The sequence below is a fragment of the Amblyraja radiata genome, chromosome 29, assembly GCF_010909765.2.
Source record: "Amblyraja radiata isolate CabotCenter1 chromosome 29, sAmbRad1.1.pri, whole genome shotgun sequence".
In the NCBI taxonomy this organism is placed as follows: Eukaryota; Metazoa; Chordata; class Chondrichthyes; order Rajiformes; family Rajidae; genus Amblyraja; species Amblyraja radiata.
This window is the reverse complement of record NC_045984.1, coordinates 20,866,753-20,889,642: the sequence shown is the minus strand read 5'-3', so window position 1 is coordinate 20,889,642 and position 22,890 is coordinate 20,866,753. Positions and strand designations below refer to the sequence as shown.

General features: G+C 44.4%; 1 protein-coding gene and 1 long non-coding RNA gene across 2 annotated transcripts in view; both read left to right on the top strand.

Annotated features, from left to right (window-relative positions):
• The window catches only part of LOC116989447 (mucin-16-like), a 102,697-nt gene that overhangs the window by 63,649 nt on the left and 16,158 nt on the right, over positions 1–22,890 (top strand). The window contains exons 72-85 of the mRNA XM_033046827.1: positions 13,535–13,704; positions 13,846–13,878; positions 14,256–14,392; positions 14,479–14,546; positions 15,424–15,593; positions 15,733–15,768; positions 16,696–16,832; positions 16,918–16,985; positions 18,735–18,904; positions 19,042–19,068; positions 20,379–20,515; positions 20,598–20,665; positions 21,930–22,099; positions 22,247–22,273. Coding sequence (XP_032902718.1) covers positions 13,535–13,704; positions 13,846–13,878; positions 14,256–14,392; positions 14,479–14,546; positions 15,424–15,593; positions 15,733–15,768; positions 16,696–16,832; positions 16,918–16,985; positions 18,735–18,904; positions 19,042–19,068; positions 20,379–20,515; positions 20,598–20,665; positions 21,930–22,099; positions 22,247–22,273 — 1,418 coding nt within the window. The remainder of the gene's footprint in view (positions 1–13,534; positions 13,705–13,845; positions 13,879–14,255; positions 14,393–14,478; positions 14,547–15,423; positions 15,594–15,732; positions 15,769–16,695; positions 16,833–16,917; positions 16,986–18,734; positions 18,905–19,041; positions 19,069–20,378; positions 20,516–20,597; positions 20,666–21,929; positions 22,100–22,246; positions 22,274–22,890) is intronic.
• Positions 595–1,088, top strand: LOC116989448. Its single transcript, XR_004416248.1, has 3 exons — positions 595–614; positions 751–920; positions 1,062–1,088. It is a non-coding gene; the product is annotated as an uncharacterized LOC116989448 (long non-coding RNA).

Sequence of the window (22,890 nt, the reverse complement as noted above, 5' to 3'; positions counted from 1 at the left end):
CATGATTGTAATCATGTATAGTATTTCCGCTAACTGTTTAGTACGCAACAAAAGCTTTTCACTTCACCTCGGTACGGATGACAAAAAACTAAACTCAAACTCAAACTCATCCTCTTCAACTGCACCAAGGTCTTATCATTGACCTACTTACTTGGGTCATTTTACAGTGGCCATAGAGCTTAAACCTATACATTATTCATCTATGTGTAATACTCTTTCCCTTCAATACACCGAGTGTTAACAATAATTCAACAAAAAGCAATTTTTTTACTTGATTGTTTAATCATTTTCCTCAATTTCTCTACAGCAATATCACCAATACAGAATACAACAAATTTGCCAACAAATCCCTTTGATTTTAACGTGACCTTTGTTGCAACTAACTTGGCCTCAGTAGCAGATTTACAAGATCCCAATTCAGCATTATTCAATTCTGCAGCAAGTGTTATTGTTTTGAAGGTCAGTTGACAAATTACTGAACGATATAGTTAATTCATTACTCGTGGTTTAGTTAGTCTGATATCCTAAACATTGTTTTTTTCACAGCTGAACCAACTGTTTAGCAGCAGTAATGTCAACAAAACCTTCTCTAGCTGCAGAGTTCGCTCATTCAGGTAAGGAAAACTAACAATCATCCAGGTCTGCATTAGCTTCAACACCAAGTGTGACTTCAGTAAAAGTACACATGTTTAAATCAAAACATTTTAAATCATGCAGATTTACATAATTCCCTCTGCATCTATTCCACAGCCCCGCAGCTGCACAAGGCACCAGAGTGCATGCAAACTGCACCTTCACAAATGACTCTGATCCCCAGGATGTTAACAGGGTTAGATTGTACCGTGTGTTCAGAGACCTGTCTAATGGCATCAACACTCTAGGACCATATTCACTGGATAGTAACAGCCTCTATGTGAACGGTATGTATCACTGAAATAAGGATTTCTCATCAAATTTATTTCATTAGTGTGAACAAGGTCAGAAAATTTCATAATCAATCATTTTCCCGTATTTAATGTACACATTTCGATAGATACATAATTATTATTTTAATCTTTCAGGTTACAATGAACCATCACCTACAACCAGTGAGTACTGTTTCTAATTTCATCTTTCACTAGAATTGCCTTTTGTTGCAGTGGATAACAAGTGAATATATTTACCAAACGTTCCTTAAATATTGTCAGATGTGGTCTCCGTATTAGTGACGTTAACACAGCAAGTGTGTGACAATGGAAAGTGGATGAGATGTTGCCATCCTATCATCATCATGTTTTCATCTCCACTGCTGGCCATACATTCCATCGGCTGCAACCAAAATACCAATGTACCAATCTTTGCTTCATTTGGAAATTATAATCATAGACCGTTAGCGTCATGATGGCTACAGCACAGAAATTGACTCTTTGGATCATGGATTCTGTGCCGATGGCAATCTACCCCTTTATACTAATCCTATATTAATCACATTTTTTATTCTCCCTTCATCAAAAGTAATTCACGCTATTCACTTCATTATGTATTTGTACACTGTGGATGGCATGATTGTAATCATGTATAGTATTTCCGCTAACTGTTTAGCACGCAACAAAAACTTTTCACATCACCTCGGTACGGATGACAAAAAATAGTAAGATTAAACGAGAACTTACCAGTTTGAGGTTTGATCTGTATTTTATGAGGAGTTACGATGAGGGATTACGTGAAGAACCCGCTCAGTGCACAGGCGCGGCATACTTCCAAGCAGCGGTGTGGAATCACAGATAGACACAGTTATTTGAAGTAAACATAGTAAAGATAAGGAGACATCAATTTATTAGTTTGATCCATATAATGAGGGTGGGAGCGGAGGGCACGTAATCCCTCATCGTAACTCCTCATAAAATACAGATCAAACCTCAAACTGGTAAGTTCTCGTTTAATCTTACTATTTTACTTCGGAGTCACGTGAGTGACTACGTGAAGATTTCAAAGCTCTGTGATTTCAAACCGTGTAAGTTTCATTTCACTCACTGCCGAAGTTCTTGAGGGAGGAAGTGTTATCGTAATCAACCAATGAGTCTATTTGTAGAAAAACACAATGGTATTTTTTAAACAATAACAACAAAGAATTAAGTTGCTCCCCTGGGCTTAAATTAAATATTTGCAGTTCGTAAATCTTTACTGCAAATAAACCAGATTTTGCCAACGGCTTATTATAAAATTTCTGAACGGTCTTTTCCCCCCCACCATCCTGCTGTAGCCAGGATGTGGTCTATAGGCATGTCCATTCTTTAGCCGTCGACATGGATGCTGTCCTGGTGGAATAAAATTTGTACATGTTAGTGTTTATCCCAGCAGTTTCTAGCACCTGCTTGAGCCATCTCGCAATGGTTTGGCTCGTCACCCGACCATAAGGTTTTTGTGACTGAACCACAAGGCTTTTCATCTCCCTCGTATATTTTGGTTGTGTCTATGTAGGATAGTAGGTGAGTCATGGCACATAACCGTGGTTCTGGTGGGTAAGCCACGACTGGATTAGGTGTTCCTGGTCTGCTCTGTTTAATCAGTCGCTGGATAACGACAGATCTGGTCTGGAGCTGTGATCATGTTGTCCAGTCGCAATAGGTGTAGTGACTGGACCCTCTGAGCGGATACTAGTGCCATCAACATGAGCGTCTTTAGTGTAGCTTGCTCGAGGCCGGGGGATCTGGCTGGTGGCCATTCCCTGAGATATGTCAGGACCACACTGATATCCCAAATATGGGTATACCTGGGCTTAGGGCTTGATATTGTAAATGCCCTTCATCAGTTTTACCACCAGTGGATGGGATCCCATCGCCTGTTGTCCTGGCGCTGGTTGTTGATGGCACTGTAGCTGATCCCTACATCGTGGTGTAGATAGGCCAGGAACTCCAGTATGTTGGTGGCTGTAGCTGTTGCGTATGTCGTCCCTGTTTCCTGGCTGTACTTCTCCCTTTTTTGATGCTGGTTAAGTACTGCCTCTGGTGGATGTTCGAAGGGATGCCGACATGGTGATGGTTTGTTTGGACAATCCCAGTTCCAGGTAAGGTCTGTTCAAACTTGCAACCCAGGCATTTAATTTTCTCATGGCATGGGTGTTTAGCTTACCTGGTAGGTAAGTAGCTGATAGCCAAATATGTCTTTCGACACACCATTGCCAAATCATGTTGACCAATTTGTCGCATGACAATGACTTTATGCCACCCATATGGTTAATATGCCATCACCGTAGTATTTATCAATTTGTAACCGAACATGCAAGTGCTGCATATTAGATACATATGCTTTTAAACCATAAAAGGCGCCCAACATCTCTAGATAGTTAATGCCCAGTGTAAGTAGTAATGATGACTCTAGGTTAGTCCATCTACCACCTGTGCTGGATATGGAGTTAGTCGCTCCCCAGCCTTGAGCAGTGGCATCTGTTTTAGTAACTAAAGTAGGGTTAGTGATAAAGATAGGGCTGAAACTATGCCAAACGTTTTCTGCCCACCACTGTAGCTCTGATATTGCTTCAGTGGGTAAGTTCATGACACGATCATAGTGACCTGTATGTCGTTTTATTGCCTGTACCTTTGCTCTCTGTAAATTTTTTGATAGTGCAAAAGTCCGAATTGAGTAGCCGGAAATGCTGCTACCATTTTCCCAATTACTCTTGCTACTTGTCGAATATCCTTTGGAATTCAGTTGTTTGGCAGTAACATATGTCTCCATTTTGAAATGTATATACTTAACAAATTTGTTTAGTGATGTTAAGTCAATGATGATGCGACAGCCACCATCTTTTTTGGTTTTAGTGAATATATTCGATACAAATTCCAAAGGTTCATGTTTGGTCTTTTCGATTACCCCCTTTGTGATAAGTCTCACCAGTTCAGCTTGTCCCTCACGTTTCTCTTTGACGGAGGGAGAAATACCCTTTGGGGCCATTGTTGAACTGGCGGCGTTTTTTCTGACATGAATTGTATTTTATATCCACTATGCTTCAAACCGGTGCAATCTACCTCCTGTTAGTATTAAGCCTCCACCTCCCAAAAGGTGATAGGAACCAGACCCACCTACCTCCATGGTTACGGGTATTTCCTCTGATTCCCTTTGGTCGGACGAGGCTTGCGAGGTGTCTGATGTGGCGTGTTTGTTGGGGGTTGGCGCATTTTCCATGGGGTCCGCTCTGGGCCCTGGTCTAAAAAAGACTTACGGTGAAAGTAAGCGGACCCCGAGCTTTCACCAGTGTTGAATGGCGGATGTTTACTGGTGGATGCGGCGGGGTGCTGCCACTTGGTGGTGTGTGTTTTCAGTTTGCTCGTTTTATACCCTGCCTTCCCGAAGAGCAGCCTGTCTGGCTTATCGGCTGGTGTTTTACACAGCCCGGCAAATCGAGGACTGATGGCAGGTTTGATGATTTCTTTCCGCAAATTATTAATTTCAAACTGCGTGTTACACAACAACGCGAGTGTATCCTGTTGATTGGTGGTCATCTCGGTGTTGTTTATAGAACGAGCAAATGAAGTGATGCCTGCTGTCAATAGTCGGAGTATCCGCTGCAGCTTTAGCTCGTGGTGCCGGATGGTTGCCCCAATGTGTCCCCAGATTTGGCTGTTCACCGCTGGTACTTTTTAGAGGTTCACAGTTCTCCGGCGCCGTATAGGTATCTAAAGCTTCATTAATCACCTGCCCCTGCAGAGCTCTGTTGGAAAGGTGATTGATACTTGCCGCTAGTTTGGCCTCTAGCGGTTCCCCTGCACGGGGTTTTGACACGTAGCGGCCCACTGCACCAAGCAGCTGTTCCTGCTCCTGCACCCCCTGCATACTCCCGAAATCTTCAGCCATAACCCCTTGTTCTGGACCAGCCCAGTCCTGGTCCGCAAAGCTATCCTCTGGAAAGGAGGATGCAATGGACAGTGCAGGAGGCACTGTAGAGGGAGTGCCTGATCTCCCTCTGCAAGAGCTCCCCTCCCGGGGTGCACCTTGCTGGAGCACCTGCTTCAAGAGCCGCTCCATGCGGCTCAGGCGGCTGTCCCTCCCCCTCCTGGGTGGAGAGACGTCCCCGTCCGACGAGTCGGATGCCACCGGCCGGTTGCTCTTCCGTTTGGCTTTGCCTCCAGCCCGCTGTTCAGACATTAGCGGAGCTGGACTCGGCTCGGTGTCGGGGATATCGGAGCGCCCGGATAGCGCTCCTACCGCCTGTTGCTGCCCCCCCCTTCTCCTCTTGCGGAGTTGGGCAGATTTCTTCGAAAGTCTTGTTTTTTCTTTTCGCGAGAGCGCTCTTTCTGCGCATCTCGCTGGAGCTGCTCCAATAGCTGTTGGATGCAGCTCAGGCGGCTGTCTCTCCTCCATTTTAGGTAGAGACATGTCCCCGTCCGACGAATCGGATGCCACCGGCCGGATGCCTGTTCGGATGGCTAGATATCCAGCCCGCAGTTCAGGCACTAGCGGGACTGGGCTCGGCGCGGTGATGGGGATAGCGGTGCGCCCGGTTCCTACCGCCTTCTTCTGGAGCTTTTGCCTTGTAGATGCGAGAGCGCCCCTCAAGCAGCGCGTCTCGCAGGCACCTGCTCCGTGAGCCGCTCCAGCGGCTCAGGCGGCTCTCTCTCCCCCCGTGCGGGTGGAGAGACGTCCCGTCCCAATCGGGAACACCTGCCGGATGCCTCTCGAGTGGCTATGCATCCAGCCCGCTGCTCAGGTACTGGCGGGCTGGCCTCGGCACGGTGTCGGGGAATTACGGAACACCGGGTAACGCTCCTACCGCCTGTTGCTGCCCCCCTCCCCAACGGGAAACCGTTCCTCCTTGAACGGGGGACAGTTTTGTTCCAGAGCCTTTTTCTCTGCCTGTAAAAAACACAAGCGGAAAAAAGGCTCACCTGTAAAAGAAACCCCGACCTCAGGGTACTCACCTGACGGTCCGGGTCATCTGTAACGGGAGAGCCTTACTCCCGTTGCGGCCGCTGTTGCACTGCTGGCGTAATGGCGCGCCTGCGCACTGAGCGGGTTCTTCACGTAGTCACTCACGTGACTCCGAAGTAAAACTAAACTCAAACTCATCCTCTTCAAGTGCACCAAGGTCCTATCATTGACCTACTTACTTGAGTCATTTTACATTGGCCATAGAGCTTAGACCTGTAAAATGACTTGCTTGTCACACAAAGTATTTTACTAGATAACTTTATTATAAGCACTACACACACTATGCACTAGCTGTCCGTGGTCATAACTGGAGCTAGAGAGCGAGCTGGAGGTGGGGAAGCTACAATTATACAAGAGACAATGGGGAGTGGTTAGTAGTGGTGAGGTCACTATGTTAAAGGAGCATGCACTGATCTACATCCTTCCTCTTGGAAACAAAAGCATTGCACTTGCACAGAGCGACCACGGCTCATACGGTAGAATTAGAAACCGCGCAGGGAACAGTTAAAACATATCATGATACAGGCTACTCAAACACCCCGTAACGGACAGGCGGCTTGACCAACCGCCCAGAGCGGGTGCGCAACCCGCCTTCCCCCTCAACCGCAGGAGCCGCAGGGATGGGGGCAGGGACAGAGACGGGAGATCCGGGTGAAGAGCGCCCAGGGGAAGGAGGAGAACGGGGAGGCGAAACAGGTACACTCGCAGGCGAGGCAGGAGAAGGAGGCTGGCGTGAGCGGGGCACAGAGAGCTGAGAGGGCAGTTTCCGGGGCATGCGAGGAGTGACAGGGGCAGAAGGAGTTTCGGGCAGGGGGGAAGGGACAGGCGGTGAAAACGGGTCTGCGGGAGGCGGAGCAGGCTCGTTGACAAGCAGCAGGTGCTGGCGGGACCGACGGTACACGGTGCCCTCGTAGTCAACCAGATATGACCGGGGAGAGTCAGCATTGCCAACGACAACGGCCAGCCGGTAGTGACCGGAGGGGGACTGCATCCGGACAACCTGGCCCGGGAACAGACGGGGAAGGGGACGGGATGACTTGTCAAAGGAGCGCTTCTGAATGGCCTGCTTCTCGATGATGCGCTCCTTGACAGCGGCAGGGCTCCGGACCGTGGGCTTGAGGGATTGCTGAGAGACCGGGAGAGAAGGGCGAGTGGTGCGGGACATGAGGCGCTGGGCAGGCGAACTGAGTGCGGGGTCCCGGGAAATGTTGCGGAGGTTGAGGAGGGCAAGGTAGAAGTCAGAATGAGAAAGCCAACAATGTTCCAGCAGCTCCTTGGCGCTGCGGACAGCGCGCTCCGCAAGGCCATTGCTTTGCGGATACTCGGGGCTGCTGGTGATGTGGCGAATGTTCCAACGGGCGGCGAAGGCAAGGAACTCTGCGCTTGAAAACTGGCTGCCGTTGTAGGATTGGAGAGTCGCCGGGGACCCAAAGGTTGAAAAGTGGCGGCGAAGCTTCCCGATGACGGCAGCAGACGTGAGGGAAGGCAGCTGGTCCACCTCGAACCAGCTGGAGTAGGAGTCCACGAGGACCAGGAAGTGTTTGCCACGCCATTCGAATATGTCAGTGGCGACATCCATCCACGGCAACTCGGGTGCCGGCTGCTGCATGAGAGGTTGGCGCTGTTGATGAGGCAGGAGACTGTTGCAGGCAGCACAGGCGGAGACCCTGTCCTGGATGTCCTGAGCCATGCCTGGCCAGTAAAACTGGCTTTGGGCCTGGGACAAAGTGGCCTCAACCCTGGGGTGGCCGTTGTGGGCGGTTTGAAAGTAATGATCCCGCAGCGCGGCCGGCACCACGACCTTGTGACCCTTCACCACCACGCCGTTGTGCAGCACCAATTCATCCCGAACCAGGAAGTAGGGCACGGCACCAGCCGGCAGGGAAGAGTGTCGGTCAGGCCAGCCACGGCGGATGACGCCCGCAAGCTGTTGCAGGGCAGGATCAGCGGCAGTGTGTTTGACCAGGGACTGCATCTGCTGGGAAGGAACAATGTTAACGTTCAGTACCATCAGGTCAGACGATTCGTATGGATGGCGGGCAACGGAAAGGAGCGGCGCACGGGACAATGTGTCGGCCACGAACATATCCTTGCCCTTGCGGTACACAATCTGGAACGTGAAACGCTGGAGCTGCAGCATCATCCGCTGCAAACGGGAAGAGGCAACATGGATGGGCTTGTTCAAGATAGAGACCAGCGGCTGGTGGTCAGTTTCAATGGTGAAGGAGTTGCCCAGAATGTAGTCCTTGAATTTGGAGCAGGCGAACACCACGGCAAGGAGCTCCTTCTCGATCTGAGCGTAGCGCTGCTCAGCAGGGGTCATGGTGCGAGAAGCATAGGAAACAGGCAGCTGCTGGTCGTCATGGAGCTGCAGGCAGGCAGCACCGAGGCCGAACTGAGATGCATCGCAAGTGAGGACAATTGGACTGTTTAGATCGAAGAACTTGAGAGTCGCGGTGCGTGCGAGCTTGGACTTCAGGGCCACGAATGCCGACTGGTGATGCGGGAGCCAGAACCATGCATTGTCCTTCTTGATCAGCTCCCTCAGGGGAGTACTCAGTTCGCTGAGGTCGGGTATGAACTTCCCCAGGTAGTTGACCATGCCCAGAAAGCGCTGCAGGCCGGACACGTCGGTGGGAGCGGGCATTTCGGTGACCGCTGCCGTCTTCTGGGGGTCTGGCTTTAGACCCCCGGCCTACGTAAGTGACTTCCGGAACGCGGAACCGACACTTCTTCGGGTTGAGTTTGAGATTGATCTCACAAGCCCTGTCCAGGACTTGGCGGAGGTGCAGGTCGTGCTCAGCGACGTCCCTCCCGTACACCAGGATGTCATCCACGATGATAGCGCACGGCAACCTGGCAAACAGCTGTTCCATGGTGCGCTGGAAAACCTCGCTTGCTGAGTTGATCCCAAAAGGCATGCGGAGAAAACGGAACCTGCTGAAGGGTGTGATAATGGTGGTCAGGAAGGAGGAACGTTCATCCAGAGGGATCTGCCAGAAGGAGCTCTTGGCATTTAGGACTGAGAAGACAGTGGCTGGACCGACCTGTGCAGCGACGTCCTCCACTGTCCGCATGGGGTAGTGCGGGTGCTTGATGGCAAGGTTCAGGTCTTTCGGGTTGATGCAGATCCTGATCTCGCTCTTGTCCTTCTTGGCAGCGACGACCATGGTGGAGACCTACCGGGTGGGAGCACTCACCTCCTTGAGGATGCCCATGGCCACCATGTCACGTAGTGTGGACTCCACGCGGCCCTTCATGGCAAAAGAAACGCGGTGGGCCGGTCTAATCACCGGGTTGACCCCCGGGTCAACAACGATTTTGTAAGCACAGGGCAATTTGCCCAGAACGTCATCAAAACGGTCGGGGTACTCGCTCAGGGGGTCCATGGGGGCCTGCACCAGGTGGATGTCGTGGTGGAGAGAGACCAAGCCAAAGTACTGGCATGCACGAGCGCCCAGCAGGGTGACGTTTTCAGAATCCAGCAGGAGAAAAGTGAGGGGCCGAGAGGTCTCAAGAACTGTACAGATAAACATGGCCTTCCCCACAGGGACCAGAACACCTCCCCCATAGGCATGAAGGCGGGAGACATCGGGAGTAACCCTTTCCCCAGATCTTATGTGCTTGAAGAGGCTAACAGACATAACATTGGCTAAAGCACCAGTATCGACCGTCGCAGGGAAGGAGTGGCCATTCACAGTAACATGTACAGAGGGATCCGTTATCAATGCAGGTGCACCCAAAAGCGAAAACACAGTTGAATCACCATGGGAGGAGCTCGTATCAGAGTCAGGGAGTTCATCCGACTGGTACTGGGAACCAGGCGCGCTATCAGAGTCCACAAGGTTGTTTAGACTCCTTCTTGGAGCAGGGACAGGTTTCCCACGGGATCGACATGCCGCAGAAAAGTGGTTCAGCTTCCCGCAGGAATTACAAGTTTTACCCTGCGCAGGGCAAACGTTGAATTGGTGGGAAGAGAAATTGCAATTTGGGCAGCGACGAGGGGTGACCTTAGCGGGCGCAGCGGCGGTGCCCTGGCGTGGCGGGCCATTGATCCGCCGGCGGCCAGCAGCACCGGTGAAGTTGATGTCCTTGGACACCGGTTGAGATACGGAGCCAACAGCAGAGGCCATGCGAGCGGCATGCATAGCTTCCCTTAGCGTTAGATCAGGCTTCATCAGGAGCTCGTCACGCAGCTTAGAGATCAGGAGACCGTTGACCAGGACATCCCTGATCATTTCGTCCGGGGTTATCGTTTCAAGGCGGCACCGCCGAGCCATATGACGCAAAGAGGCAATGAAAGCGTCAATATGCTCACCGGGAATCTGATGCCTTTGGAAGAACTTAAAGCACTCGATAATATTATTGGTAGGGATATCGCAGAGGGCAGTGAATTTAGCCATGAGACATACCGGGTCGCGACGGTCTTCACTAGGGGCGAACTCGAACGAGGCATAGTGTTCCATGGCCTCCGGACCAGCCAGGTTGAGGAGCAGGTGAGCCTGTACAGCAGGAGTGGCATCAGGATGAGCAATTGCAATATAGTGTTCATAGTCGCGCTGGAAGACAGTCCAGCGGTGGACGATGTCCGTGTCAAAAACGAGCGTGTCGGGACGACGACACGAGTTGGACATAATAAAAAACGGGGATGGGGACACAACTGGGAGAAAGCAAATAATAAAAATAAAGCCGATGAACAGGAGACGCGAGTCTACTGCTGTGACACCATGTAAAATGACTTGCTTGTCACACAAAGTCTTTTACTAGATAACTTTATTATAAGCACTACACACACTATGCACTAGCTGTCCGTGGTCATCACTGGAGCTAGAGAGCCATGAAACCACTCCTTCAACCAGTGAGTATTATTTCTGTTTCTATATTAATCTAATTTGGGCAGGACCTCTTTGAGTGATAAAGTCATGCATTGATACAGCATGGAATAAGTCGTTCAGCTCACCAGCTCACATTTACATTAATCGTATATCAATCCTAATTTTTATTTCCCAAGATTCTCATGAAACCCATGCGGATTCAATCTCTCCTTCAAGGCTGTTTATAGTGGCCCATTTGCCTGCAGCTTTTTATTGTTTGTCGATGTAGTGCCGGATTTACCTATAGGCTTGGTAGGCTGAAGCCTAGGGCCTCAGAATCTAGGGGGCCTCCGGCCAAGGCGTATAATATTTTTGATACTATCATAAGCCTTTCGTACATATGCTGTCACAACGCACTGTAGTCTCTAAACAACCCTTCATGTAATTTTCCTTGCCCTCCATTTCAGAATAATACTGTTTTAAGGCGATAAAACAACACTAGTACTGGCAATAAATACATTTTTAAAAAGCGCAGCTCTCTGGCCCCTTATCTCATTGGCCACGCTCGGCTGCACATCTGTGTCTATCTGGTGGACTCTTCCAATTTCCTCTAGTCGTGGGGGTGAGGGATTGGGAGGGGCCTCACAAGTGGAATAGCCTAGGGCCTCTCTTCATCTAAATTCGGCACTGAGACTACTCCTTTCCATCAAATTAGATCCCAATAAGTTTCAACGATAGCTGAAAATATTTCACTGCATTCTCTACATTCCAAGGGAATCTGACTTCAGTGTGAGTGGTACAAATAATTCAGCAATTTTCTCAATTTTTTTTTAACAGCAACGCCTCCGATACTGACAACGTCTCCAAATCTGCAAACAAATAACTTTGATTTTAATGTGACCTTCATTGCAATTAACTTGGCCTCATCAGCTAATTTACTAGATCCTACCTCAGCATTGTTCAAATCTGCAGAAAGTATTATTAATTTCCAGGTCAGTGGGAAAATTAACTCTTGATATAATTAATTAATTAATTAATTACTTGTGATTTCATTCATCTAAAATTACATCTGTTGCTTTCCAACAGCTGAACCAACTGTTTAACGGAGGTAATATCAAAAAAACCTTCTCCAGCTGCAGAGTTCTCTCATTCAGGTATGGAACACTGATGATCATCCTGTCACAATTTGCTTCAGCGTTGGGCGTGACCTCAGTAAAAGTATATGACATGCGTAACCATTTACATTTCTCATAATGTTGATAGCAAGGTCACACAAGGAGTTTATTTTAATGAAAAATTATTTCCAAAGCAAAATTGGGGATTTGTAGAGAATTGTGCAATGTCAATGAAGATGATTCCAAATCTTCCAAGTACCAGGAACAACACATTTGAAAAGGCCACATCTGGATGTGACATGATTTAACTGTTGACTCTCAGATTGCAGCAGAAGCTAGTTACAGCATTCCTCGGAGTGGGTTTGCTGAATAGGGAGTTGCTGACTATACTCCAAGCCATCAAGTGCAGTGGGGAGAACTTGCCTCAGATATATCCTCCAAGTAATATTCTACCCGCATCATCATAGGTCTGCCTTTGCATTACAAGGATATGACTATAAACAATACCTAAGACAAATTAATTTCTCAGCAGTACCATGACAGTCTGAAAATAATAGACTAAATAACACAATAGAAGTCAGAACAATAGCGAAGACTATTTCAGTGCATTATCTGCAATTTATGTAGTTATCTCATCTCAGACATTTTAACTTTTTGCAGGGAAATGAATTATGTCCTATCTTTTCCAAAGCTACTGTTTAATCTGTTGATTACTCTTCTGTAATTATCCTCAGTGGATATTTTTAAGGCAGAGATAGATAGATTCTTGATTAGTACAAGTGTCAGAGGTTATGAGAAGAAGGCAGAAGATTGGGGTTAGGAAGGAGAGATAGATCAGTCATGATTGAATGATGGAGTAGACTTGATGGGCTGAATGGCCTATTTCTACTCTTATCCCTTTTGACCTTATAATTCTGTAAGAGGCGAGCATACCAGAGTGCTCTCAAACAGGAAATTATTTTGTTCCTCTGCACTTGTCAAAAACTACACTATCTTACTCCACCCAACTAGTTGGATGTGACCCTTGTGGCTAAAGGGGTCAGGGGGTATGGAGAGAAGGCAGGTACAGGATACTGAGTTGGATGATCAGCCGTGATCATATTGAATGGCGGTGCAGGCTCGAAGGGCCGAATGGCCTACTCCTGCACCTAATTTCTATGTTTCTATGTTAACTGCTTAACCTTTCACTCCTCATTTCCTGACATGACATAATTTTCTCTCCTTTAACCTTCCTTTGTCTGTCACTACACCCATCTATTAATCACCTGCTTACCTGTATCAATTTATCGCTTTCTAGAATTTATCTTGCCACCACCTTTCTTATTCCGCTTTCTCTCCTCTACTCCAGTCAATCTGAGGAAGTCCCAACCAGAATTGTTGTCCATCCATTTCCCTTCAGAGATACAGCCTGACCCATTCCTTTCCACCTGCGTTTTGTTTAGTGCTCAAAATTCCAGCATCTGCAGTTCTTTGTGGCTCCACTTCACTAAGTATTCTTTGTATGACATTGTTCTCTATTACCACAAATTCTACATTTCAAAGTGATTCACAGCAGCAAATGGAGCATATACTTTGTGCAATGAAGAATTTCAGCTCCAGCATTTAACATTACAGTGTTGCAATGGAATGTGTGAGAAGATGCTAACAAGATTTCAACAATTCCTGATTTATTTTATTGTCTCTCCAACTATTCCACAGCCCTGAAAATGTACAGGACACCAGAGTGTTTGCAAACTGCACTTTCACAAATGAATCTGATCCTCTGGAGGTTAATAGGGTTAGAGTGTACCGTGTGTTCAGAAACAACACGATGGGCATCACCGTCTTCGGAGCGTATTTATTGGATCCCAATAGCCTCTTCGTGAATGGTATTTATCAAATAAATAAATATTTGTTTTGTTTTTTACATAAATATAATCAATTTGGGAACATATAATAAAATCAATCAATTTTCATGCATTTTGTAATGACTTTCCATTTCATGCATGATGTTTTGTTTCATTTTTCAGATTACAACGAAGCAACATCAATACCATCAACCAGTGAGTGCATTTCTATGTCTAAATTTTCCCCTATTTCCTACTATTGCAGGATGTAGCAACAGTGAATATATTTTGTTTAAGACTCACTGAATATGGACAAATGCAGCCACCTTATTAGTGATGTAGTGTTGGCACAAGAGTGAGAAGTGACCATCCCTGCCACAGTTCTGATCCCAATTACAGACATAATGAACAAAATTGTTCGATGCCACAAATGTCGAAAACGCTTTATCACATTCATTCCCAATGAGGTGCAACAGCTGCAGAAAATATTCTGCTGTGCTTTTTACATTCATAGTTCTGGAGGATGCAAATGGTTCAGCAGCAGGAATTATTTAAACGCAGCTTAATATTTTTTTCATCTTTTTTCTTAACAGCGGTGCCACCAACTCCGGCAACTAATCCCTTTGAGTTTAATGTGACCTTTGTTATAACTAACTTGGCATCAACAGCAAATTTACAAGATCCCAATTCTCCGTTATACACATCTGCAGCAAAGATTGTTGTTTTCCAGGTCAGTTGGCAAATTAATGATTGATATATTTAATTAATTACTTGTGATTTATTTTTCCTAAAATTCCAACTGTTGCTTTCCTACAGCTGGACAACTTGTTTAATAAAAGCAATATCAAAAATTCATTCTCAAGCTGTAAAGTTATTTCTCTCAGGTAAGGAATATTGGATAATCAACGTGATTAGTATTTATTTGAAAATGGTGTGACTTTAGTGAAAATACATGGCTATGTGGCAAGGTCACATAGTGGGCATCTTTTTTGTGGGCTTCTTTTTGTATTAATATAATTCTGAATAGAAAATCATAGATTTTCAGAGAATTCCCTTAAATCCACAATGGTGATTCTAAATTATTCTTCTGTTGAACGTATAACCATGCAGAAAAGGACATGCAATGGTGTGATCTAAGGCATGAATTGCACATCTGGACACCATTTTGAGATGGTGCAACACTTCTGAAGATCCCATAGGAATTGTAGTCTACTCAAGAGCAGAATTGGCTCAGAGCATTTCAATGCAGTGGTCGACCTTCAGCTCAGATACATCTTCTAAGTAATATACTATATCTTTGTCATTGCTTCAGACCTTCAGCCCTTTATATCTTCAGACCTTCAGACCTTCATATCTTCAGACCTTCAAATGAGAAATCCAAATACTGTTTCATAATTCACTTCATCTCATGTACCAATTTTAATGTAGCCCCGCAAATACAAGGTATTCCACCATGCTCTCTAACTGCACCAGCGGAAATTATTTTGATCCTCAGAGGTTAACAGACATGTTGTTCTATACTTGTCAAACACTTCATGAATAGTCCTTTGATTGACTTTGTTCCCCAGTGACTCAATTTTGTTGTTCAAATCAAGTCACTGTTCTGGATTGAGCAAGACCAGTGAACCTTACAGGAATAGTTTTACACATTTCAGTCCCAACATCTCAGACTATTGTAAAGGAATGTATGGGAAGATGCTGAGGAGGATTTCAGAATAACAATTCCTAATGTACTTAATTGCCTCTTCATCTATTTCACAGTATTGCAAATATACAGGACACCAGAGTGCATGCAAACTGCACTTTCAGAAATGACTCTGATCCTCAGCAAGTTAACCGGGATACTGTGTACCATGTGTTCAGAAACAACACAAAGGAAATCACCTTGTTTGGAGTGTATACACTCGACAGGAACAGCCTCTATGTGAATGGTATTTATCAAAGAAAGGAATATGTTGCTGTTTTAATACAAATGTGATCATGGATAAAATGTGGTAAACTCATTCAATTTTAGTCCACTATTTTATGATGCTTTCCCATCTCATGCATGATGCTTTCTTGATCTTTCAGATTTCCACATAGAATCATCATCAATACCATCAACCAGTGAGTACATTTCTATTTCTAAAGATTTCTCTATTTCCTGCTATTGCAGTGAGTAAGAATGAAGTGAATATTCTTTATTAAAGCATAACAATGGAAAGAGGATGAGATGAGACCATCCCATCACTCACTGGTTTCAGCACCATTGCTAACCATAGCATTACACACCACCAGAGTGCATCCAACATTCCCCATCAGTACTTCTACCAAAATGGTGAAATACTGTGGTCACCCACGCCACGTGTTTGTTGCAAGTTGCACTGTGCGAATCTTCCACTGCAAACTACAGAGTAAAATGAATGGATACTGTTATGACTATTTTCTACAATGTATATGGATTATAGATTTACCAAGCCATACAGCATGGAAGCAGGCCCTTCAGCCCAATATATCCATGCCAACCTAGATTCCCATTTTCCCATATACTTCTAAACATTTCCGGTCCATGTGCCTGTCTAAATGTCTTTCAAATGTTATTATTATATTTGCCTCAACCACTTCCTCTGCCAGCTCGCTACATACGAGTTTTTAAAAAAATTCCCTTGGGATCCTAGAAAATGTTCCTCCTCTCACCTTAATGCAATGCCGTCTAGTTCTTGATTCCACAATCCTATCCATGCCGCTCATGATTTTATACACCTGTGTTAGATCACCCCTATTTGCCCATTGTAATTGAGCAGCTGGCTATGAGGGTAAATTCCATGAATGGGGCTGAGACTTGGAACAGTGATACAGTTGTGGGCTGTTTAAATGTTTGTCCAATATCAACTGACAGATGATCAGGTGAGTGATGTGCAATGTATTGTGCAATGTGTCAGTCCAAGTGATGCCGTGATGGGTGAAGGCACCTAATTCTGAAAGATACATATAATTCAGCAACATGAATTCTTTAAACTTCGTGTGATACTCTTTTCTCATTTTTCTTTATAGCAATGCCTCCTCCTAAGGCGTCAAATCCCTTTGATTTTAATGTGACCTTTGTTATAACTAACTTGGCATCAACAGCAAATTTACAAGATTCCAATTCACCATTGTACAAATCTGCAGCAAGTATTATTGTTTTCCAGGTCAGTTGGCAAATATATATTGATATATTTAATTAATTACTTGTGATTTATGTTCTCTAAAATTCCAACTGTTGCTTTCCTACAGCTGGAAAAATTGTTTCCCAAAAGCAATATCAAAAAATCATTCTCAAGCTGTAGAGTTATTTCTTTCAGGTAAGGAATATTGGATAATCATCCTGATTAGTATTTAGTTCAATGCTGTGCGACTTTAGTAAAGTACATGGCACTATAAAAGCCATCATATTCCTTTCTGATGACTCTGATAGTAAAATCAATGCAACCAAATCATAAGGAGACTCACTTTATTTCAAATTATTTGTGCTGGTGATTGGAAATCACCGTGTGCCAGATGCACAATCATGCAGAAGAGCCTGGACATACATTGACTGAGGCATGAATCACACATCGGGACACATTATGAGATTGTTCATCACCTCTGCATAGCCCAGAGGAATTGTAGCCTACTCAAGGATAGAATCCCAAGAAGTGCTTGGATTCTCAGGCTAAGTGGTAGCTCGGGGAATTGGCACCAACCATAGAATGCAGTCACTGGACCTCAGTTGGCATATGTTCTATAACAGTGGCGCAGCTGGTAGAGCTGCTGCCTCACAGCATCAGAGATCCGGTTTCAATCCTGACCTCGGTTGTTGTCTGTGTGGAGTTTCCCTGTAACCATGTGGATTTTCTCCGAGTGCTCCGGTTTCCTCCCACATCCCAAAGATGTGCGGGTTTGTAATTGACCTATTGTGTAGGGAATGGATGAGAAAGTGGGATGGGTGATCAATGGTCAGGTAAAAGTGGATAAATGTGTTATCAATGGTCAGCATGGATTTGGTGGGCTAAGGGGCTTGTTTTCGCATTGTATCTCTAAAACCATATAATATTCTACCCAACATCATACCTCTCCCTTCAGATCTCAACACATTACTATAAACAAATAAATCTTCAGGATACAATAATTTTTCAAAATCACTTCAACAGTTTGAAAATATAGTACTACTCTGCACAATTTAACTCCAGATAATAATCCAAACTATTTCTTGGCATTGACAAACATATTAACTGTAACTGTCTGGGTCCTCTCAGCACTAACATTTTATATTTATGGAGAGGAATGGATGGCATCTTAAATATTTCAAATAAGAAATCAACACTTGGAATACTATATGCAGTCCTGGTCATCCATCTATAAGATGGTCGTAAGTTGGAAAAGGTGCAATAGAGATTCACAAGGATGTTACCTCAACCCGTGGGCTTGAGTTATTGGGACAGGTTGGATGTGTGGGACTTTTTTTTATTTACAGCATAGGAGGCAGTGGGCTGACCTTATTGAGGTATACAAGATTATGAGGGGTATGGATAAAGTGAACATTCAGTCTGTTTCCCATGGTGGAAGATTCAGAAACAAGAGGGGCTAAACTTAAGGTGAGGGGGAAGAGATTTAAGAGGGACCTCAAGGCCAGCTTTTCACTCAGAGGGTCTGGAGTGACCTGCTGGAGAAAGCTAAAACAAATACAATTATGACTTTCAAAAGATATTTGAAGAAATATACAGATAGGAAGGCTTTAGAGGGCTTTAGGTTAAATGCAGGCAAATGGGACTAGCCCAGAATGGAACATGGTGGGCATGGATAAGAAATATCATATTCCAGTGCTCTCTAACAGCATTTGTGGAACTTATTCTGATTCTCCAGAGATTAACAATAAGTAAACACGTTGTTCTCTACTTGTGAAACATTTCATGAACTGTCCTTTGATTGACTTTGTTCCCCACTGATTCAATTATGTTGTTCAAATCAATTCACTGATGTGGATTGCAAAGGAATTTATCGGAAGAAACTGAGAAGGATTTCAAAATAACAATTCCTAATTTACTTCATCTAATCCTCCATCTATATCACAGCACTACAAATATACAGGACACCAGAGTGCAAGCAAACTGCATTTTCAAGAATGACTCTGATCCTCAGGAAGTTAACAAGGTTACTGTGTACCATGAATTCAGAGACAATACGAATGGCATCTCCAAGTTAGGAGCATATAAACTCGACAGCAACAGCCTCTACGTGAATGGTATTTATCCATGAGAAAAAATCATATTTTATTGCATGGATGTTATCAAATTATGAAATTTTTATAAAAGCATTTCATTTTATTCCATTATGTCAGGATGACATTCCATCTTAAGCTTTTGCCTTTTGATTTTTCAGATTATCATGAATTAGCACCTTCACCCAGTGAGTACATTTCATTTTTAAACATCCTTCTATTTTGTATTGGCAGAATAAGTCACAACAGTAAATACCGTTTATTGAATACTCTGTAAATGGTGTTCGATGCAGCCTATAGGTGATGCAGTGACGGCAAGTGTATGAAAATACGTCCCATCCATTGCCATCAATGGAAGAACCTGAATGGTACAATTTTCAGGCTCCTGTACCTTCTTCCCGATTGCAGGGGTGAAATGAGTGTGTGGCCAAGGAGGTATGGGGCACTGATGCTGCCTTTTTAAGGCAGCGACTCCTGCAAATCCCTTTAATGGTGGGAAGGTCAGAACCCGTAATGGTCTGGGCATTCACAACCTTTTGCCATCTGTAACCACACGAGAGATCATTGATGTTTTTGTAGGATTGTTTCTGAGAATTTTGGATTTGCCTTAGCTAATTGGATTAAGTTGATTATTGCTGGTTGAACAGTGAAAATGTGAACGTTAGGAGGCAGCAGAAAATGTGTTCCTGTGTTGAACTTGGATGAATGGCTGTGCAGTGAATCACAAGAAATGGCATTATTATTTCTCAGTCCAATTCAACTGAGCACCTAAAATGTCAGTAAAAACTGATGTGTCATCATTATCTCCAACAGCAAGTGTTCCCTCTTCCAGTCCATTTTACATTAGGCATGTTAATGGATGCATGATAGACATATGCCTATCTACAACAGAAATGGCACATACCTCAGATTAGAGCCACAACCCAAATTTAGAAAAAAGGTGAACAAGGCAGCATAGCGGTACAGCGGTAGGGCTGCTGCCTTACAGCGCCAGAGACCTGGGATCGACCCTGACTACGGGTGCTGTCTGTACGGAGTTTGTACATTCTCCCTGTAACCGCATGGGTTTCTTCCCACATTCAAAAGACTACAGGTTTGTAGGTTAATTGGCTTTGGTAAAATTGTAAATTGTCCCTAGTGTGTAGGAGTGTTAGTCTATGGGTGATTGCTGGTTGGAGTGGACTCAGTGGGCCAAAGGCTCTGTTTCCGTGCAGTATGTTTAAAGTCTAAAGTAAAGACTCCAATGTGGTGTCCAGCATAGGCCCTTCTGCAGCATGATGCAACCAATTCCATGTCCTTTAGTTAGGGCAGCCCCAGTCCCAGCAGCATGCAAAAGCATCACATCTAGTCCCGTTATGGTCTAACTACAGCAGAAAATGTTCTGCTTCCTTTCAACATTCCTGTTTAATTGAACTTCAGTCTACAGAATTCAAATGATTCAGCAACAGGGATTTTTAAATCTCAGCTTAATTAATTTTTTTCATATTTTCTTTAACAGCAGTGGCACCAATTCCGATCAAAAACCCCTTTGATTTTAACGTGACCTTCACTATAACCAACTTGGCCTCAACAGCAAGTTTACAAGATCCCAATTCACCATTGTACAAATCTGCAACAGAAATTGTTGCTTTGCAGGTCAGTTGGCAAATTAATGATTGATATAAATTAATTAACTGTGTATATTTCATCTAAAACTCCAACCATTGCTTTCCTCCAGCTGAACACATTGTTTAACAGAGGCAATGTCAAAAAATCATTCTCAAGCTGCAAAGTTCTCTCCCTCAGGTAAGGAATATAGATAAACATCCTGGTTTGTATTTATCTCAAAACTGTGTGACATTTTCTCAGCTAAAACAGTTACATTAATCTTGTCAAATCTGATAGTAAAAACAATGTGAAAATATAACAAAGGAACTTTTTTAAATTATTCTTAAACCCCATCATTAGTGTACAAAGAGTTCCATAATGTTCCCATTGGTGTTTCCAAATCTGCCTTGTGCCAGGTGCATAAACATACAGAAGAGCATGGACATGCATGGCACCTCTCGGGTATCTAAACACCACTTTGAGATTGTGGATCACGTCAGTGTGCCCATATGCATTGTGTCTACTCAAGTTGAAGTTGACTTTTCCCTTAAGGACCTTCTAATGCATTACCGAGAGTGGAATTGCCTGAAGCGGCCCCGGCCATCAGTGCAGTGATGAGACTCATCTCAGATAGATACTCAAAGTAATATACTACTCCATCATACCTCTCTCTCCCTTCAGACCACCAACAAATTACAATGAACCAAATAATACTTCAAGACAATTTATCATCTCAGAAATTCTGCAACAATCTGCAAGGGTGACACAGTGGCATAGTGGTAGAGTTACTGCCTTACAGCGCCAGAGACCCAGGTCCGATCCTGACTACGGGTGCTGTTTGTACAGAGTTTGACCGCATGGGTTTTTCCCGGGTGCTCCGGTTTCCTCCCACACTCCAAAGATGTGCAGGTTTGTAGGTTAATTGGCCTTGGTAAAGATGGTAAATTATCCCTAGTGGGTAGGATTGTGCTAGTGTATGATTCATCTCAGCCCCAAAGGAACACTTATGGAAATAACTTTGATCCTTCAGAGGTTAAAAGTACCATAACTAGTTTTGTTGTGGTTGTTAAACACTTCGCTAACAGTCCTTCATACAGCTTTGTGTAGGAAAGAACTGCAGATACTGGTTTAAATCGAAGGTAGACACAAAACGCTGTAGTAACTCAGCGGGACAGGCAGCATCTCTGGAGCATTCCATTCCTTCTCCCCTGAGATGCTGCCTGTCACGCTGAGTTAATCCAGTATTTTGTGTCTACCTTCATACAGCTTTGTTCTCCATTGACACAATGACTCGGGTTCCAATTAATTCACCGTTGCAGATCGGGCAAACACATAATAGCAGTAACATTGCAGACTTCAGCCCTGACATCTTCTCTTATCACAAAGTAACATATGGAAAGACCGGAGGATTTCAAAATAACAGTTCCTGATACAATTGATTGTCTCTCCATATATTTCACAGCCCAGAAAATATACAGGACACCAGAGTGTATGCCAACTGCATTTTCGGAAATGACTCTGATCCTCAGAAAGTTAACAAGGTTAATGTGTACCGTGTGTTCAGTCGCAAGACGGGCAGCATCTCTACCTTAGGGGCTTATTTACTGGACAGTAACAGCCTCTTCGTGAATGGTATGTATGAGTGAAATGAATATTCTGTTTGCTTAGTTTAAATACATCTATCTGATCACATTGATAAAATGTCATGAAAGCAATCCATTTTGATCCTTGCAAAAGAGAATTTACATGTTATATATAATACTGTTTTCAATTTTTCAGATTACCATGAATCCACTTCTATAACCAGTGAGTACAGTTACTGTTTCTATTTTTACCTATCATTACCATTTGTTTGAGGAGATGACCACAGTGAATATTCTTTATTAAATAATCACTAAAGTCAGTTGCAGTGCAGCCTTGGTAGTAATGATGCAGTGTGCACTATTGTGAATGTGAGATGTGACGATCCCATCCTCAACTATGATTTTGGCATCACTGCTAGACATGCCATTGCACGCCATCAGAGTCCATGCAATCCTGCATATCATTACTTACACTAGCAAAGTTAAGTACTGCAGTCACCCATTCCACTCATGTTTCCAGTAGCTTGCACTGTTTATGTGCTAAATTTTACTGCTTTGGGCAAAAACAAACATGTTTTTTTGTGCATACATACACTTACAATGGAGTGTTTTGGTCATAGGCCTGCTGTGGTTGAACAATTGGCTATAATTGCAAACTCTGAGAATGTGCGTGAGACTTGGGACAATGATTCAGTTGTGTACTGTTGTGACGACAAAGATAGTCAGTAGATGGGTGATATATTGATCAGAATGTGAGCCCATTAATGTGGTGAGTAAAAGAGATGTAATTGGAGTTTGCAGCCACTCCAAAGGACTTTGCACATTTTGCAGAGTTGTTTC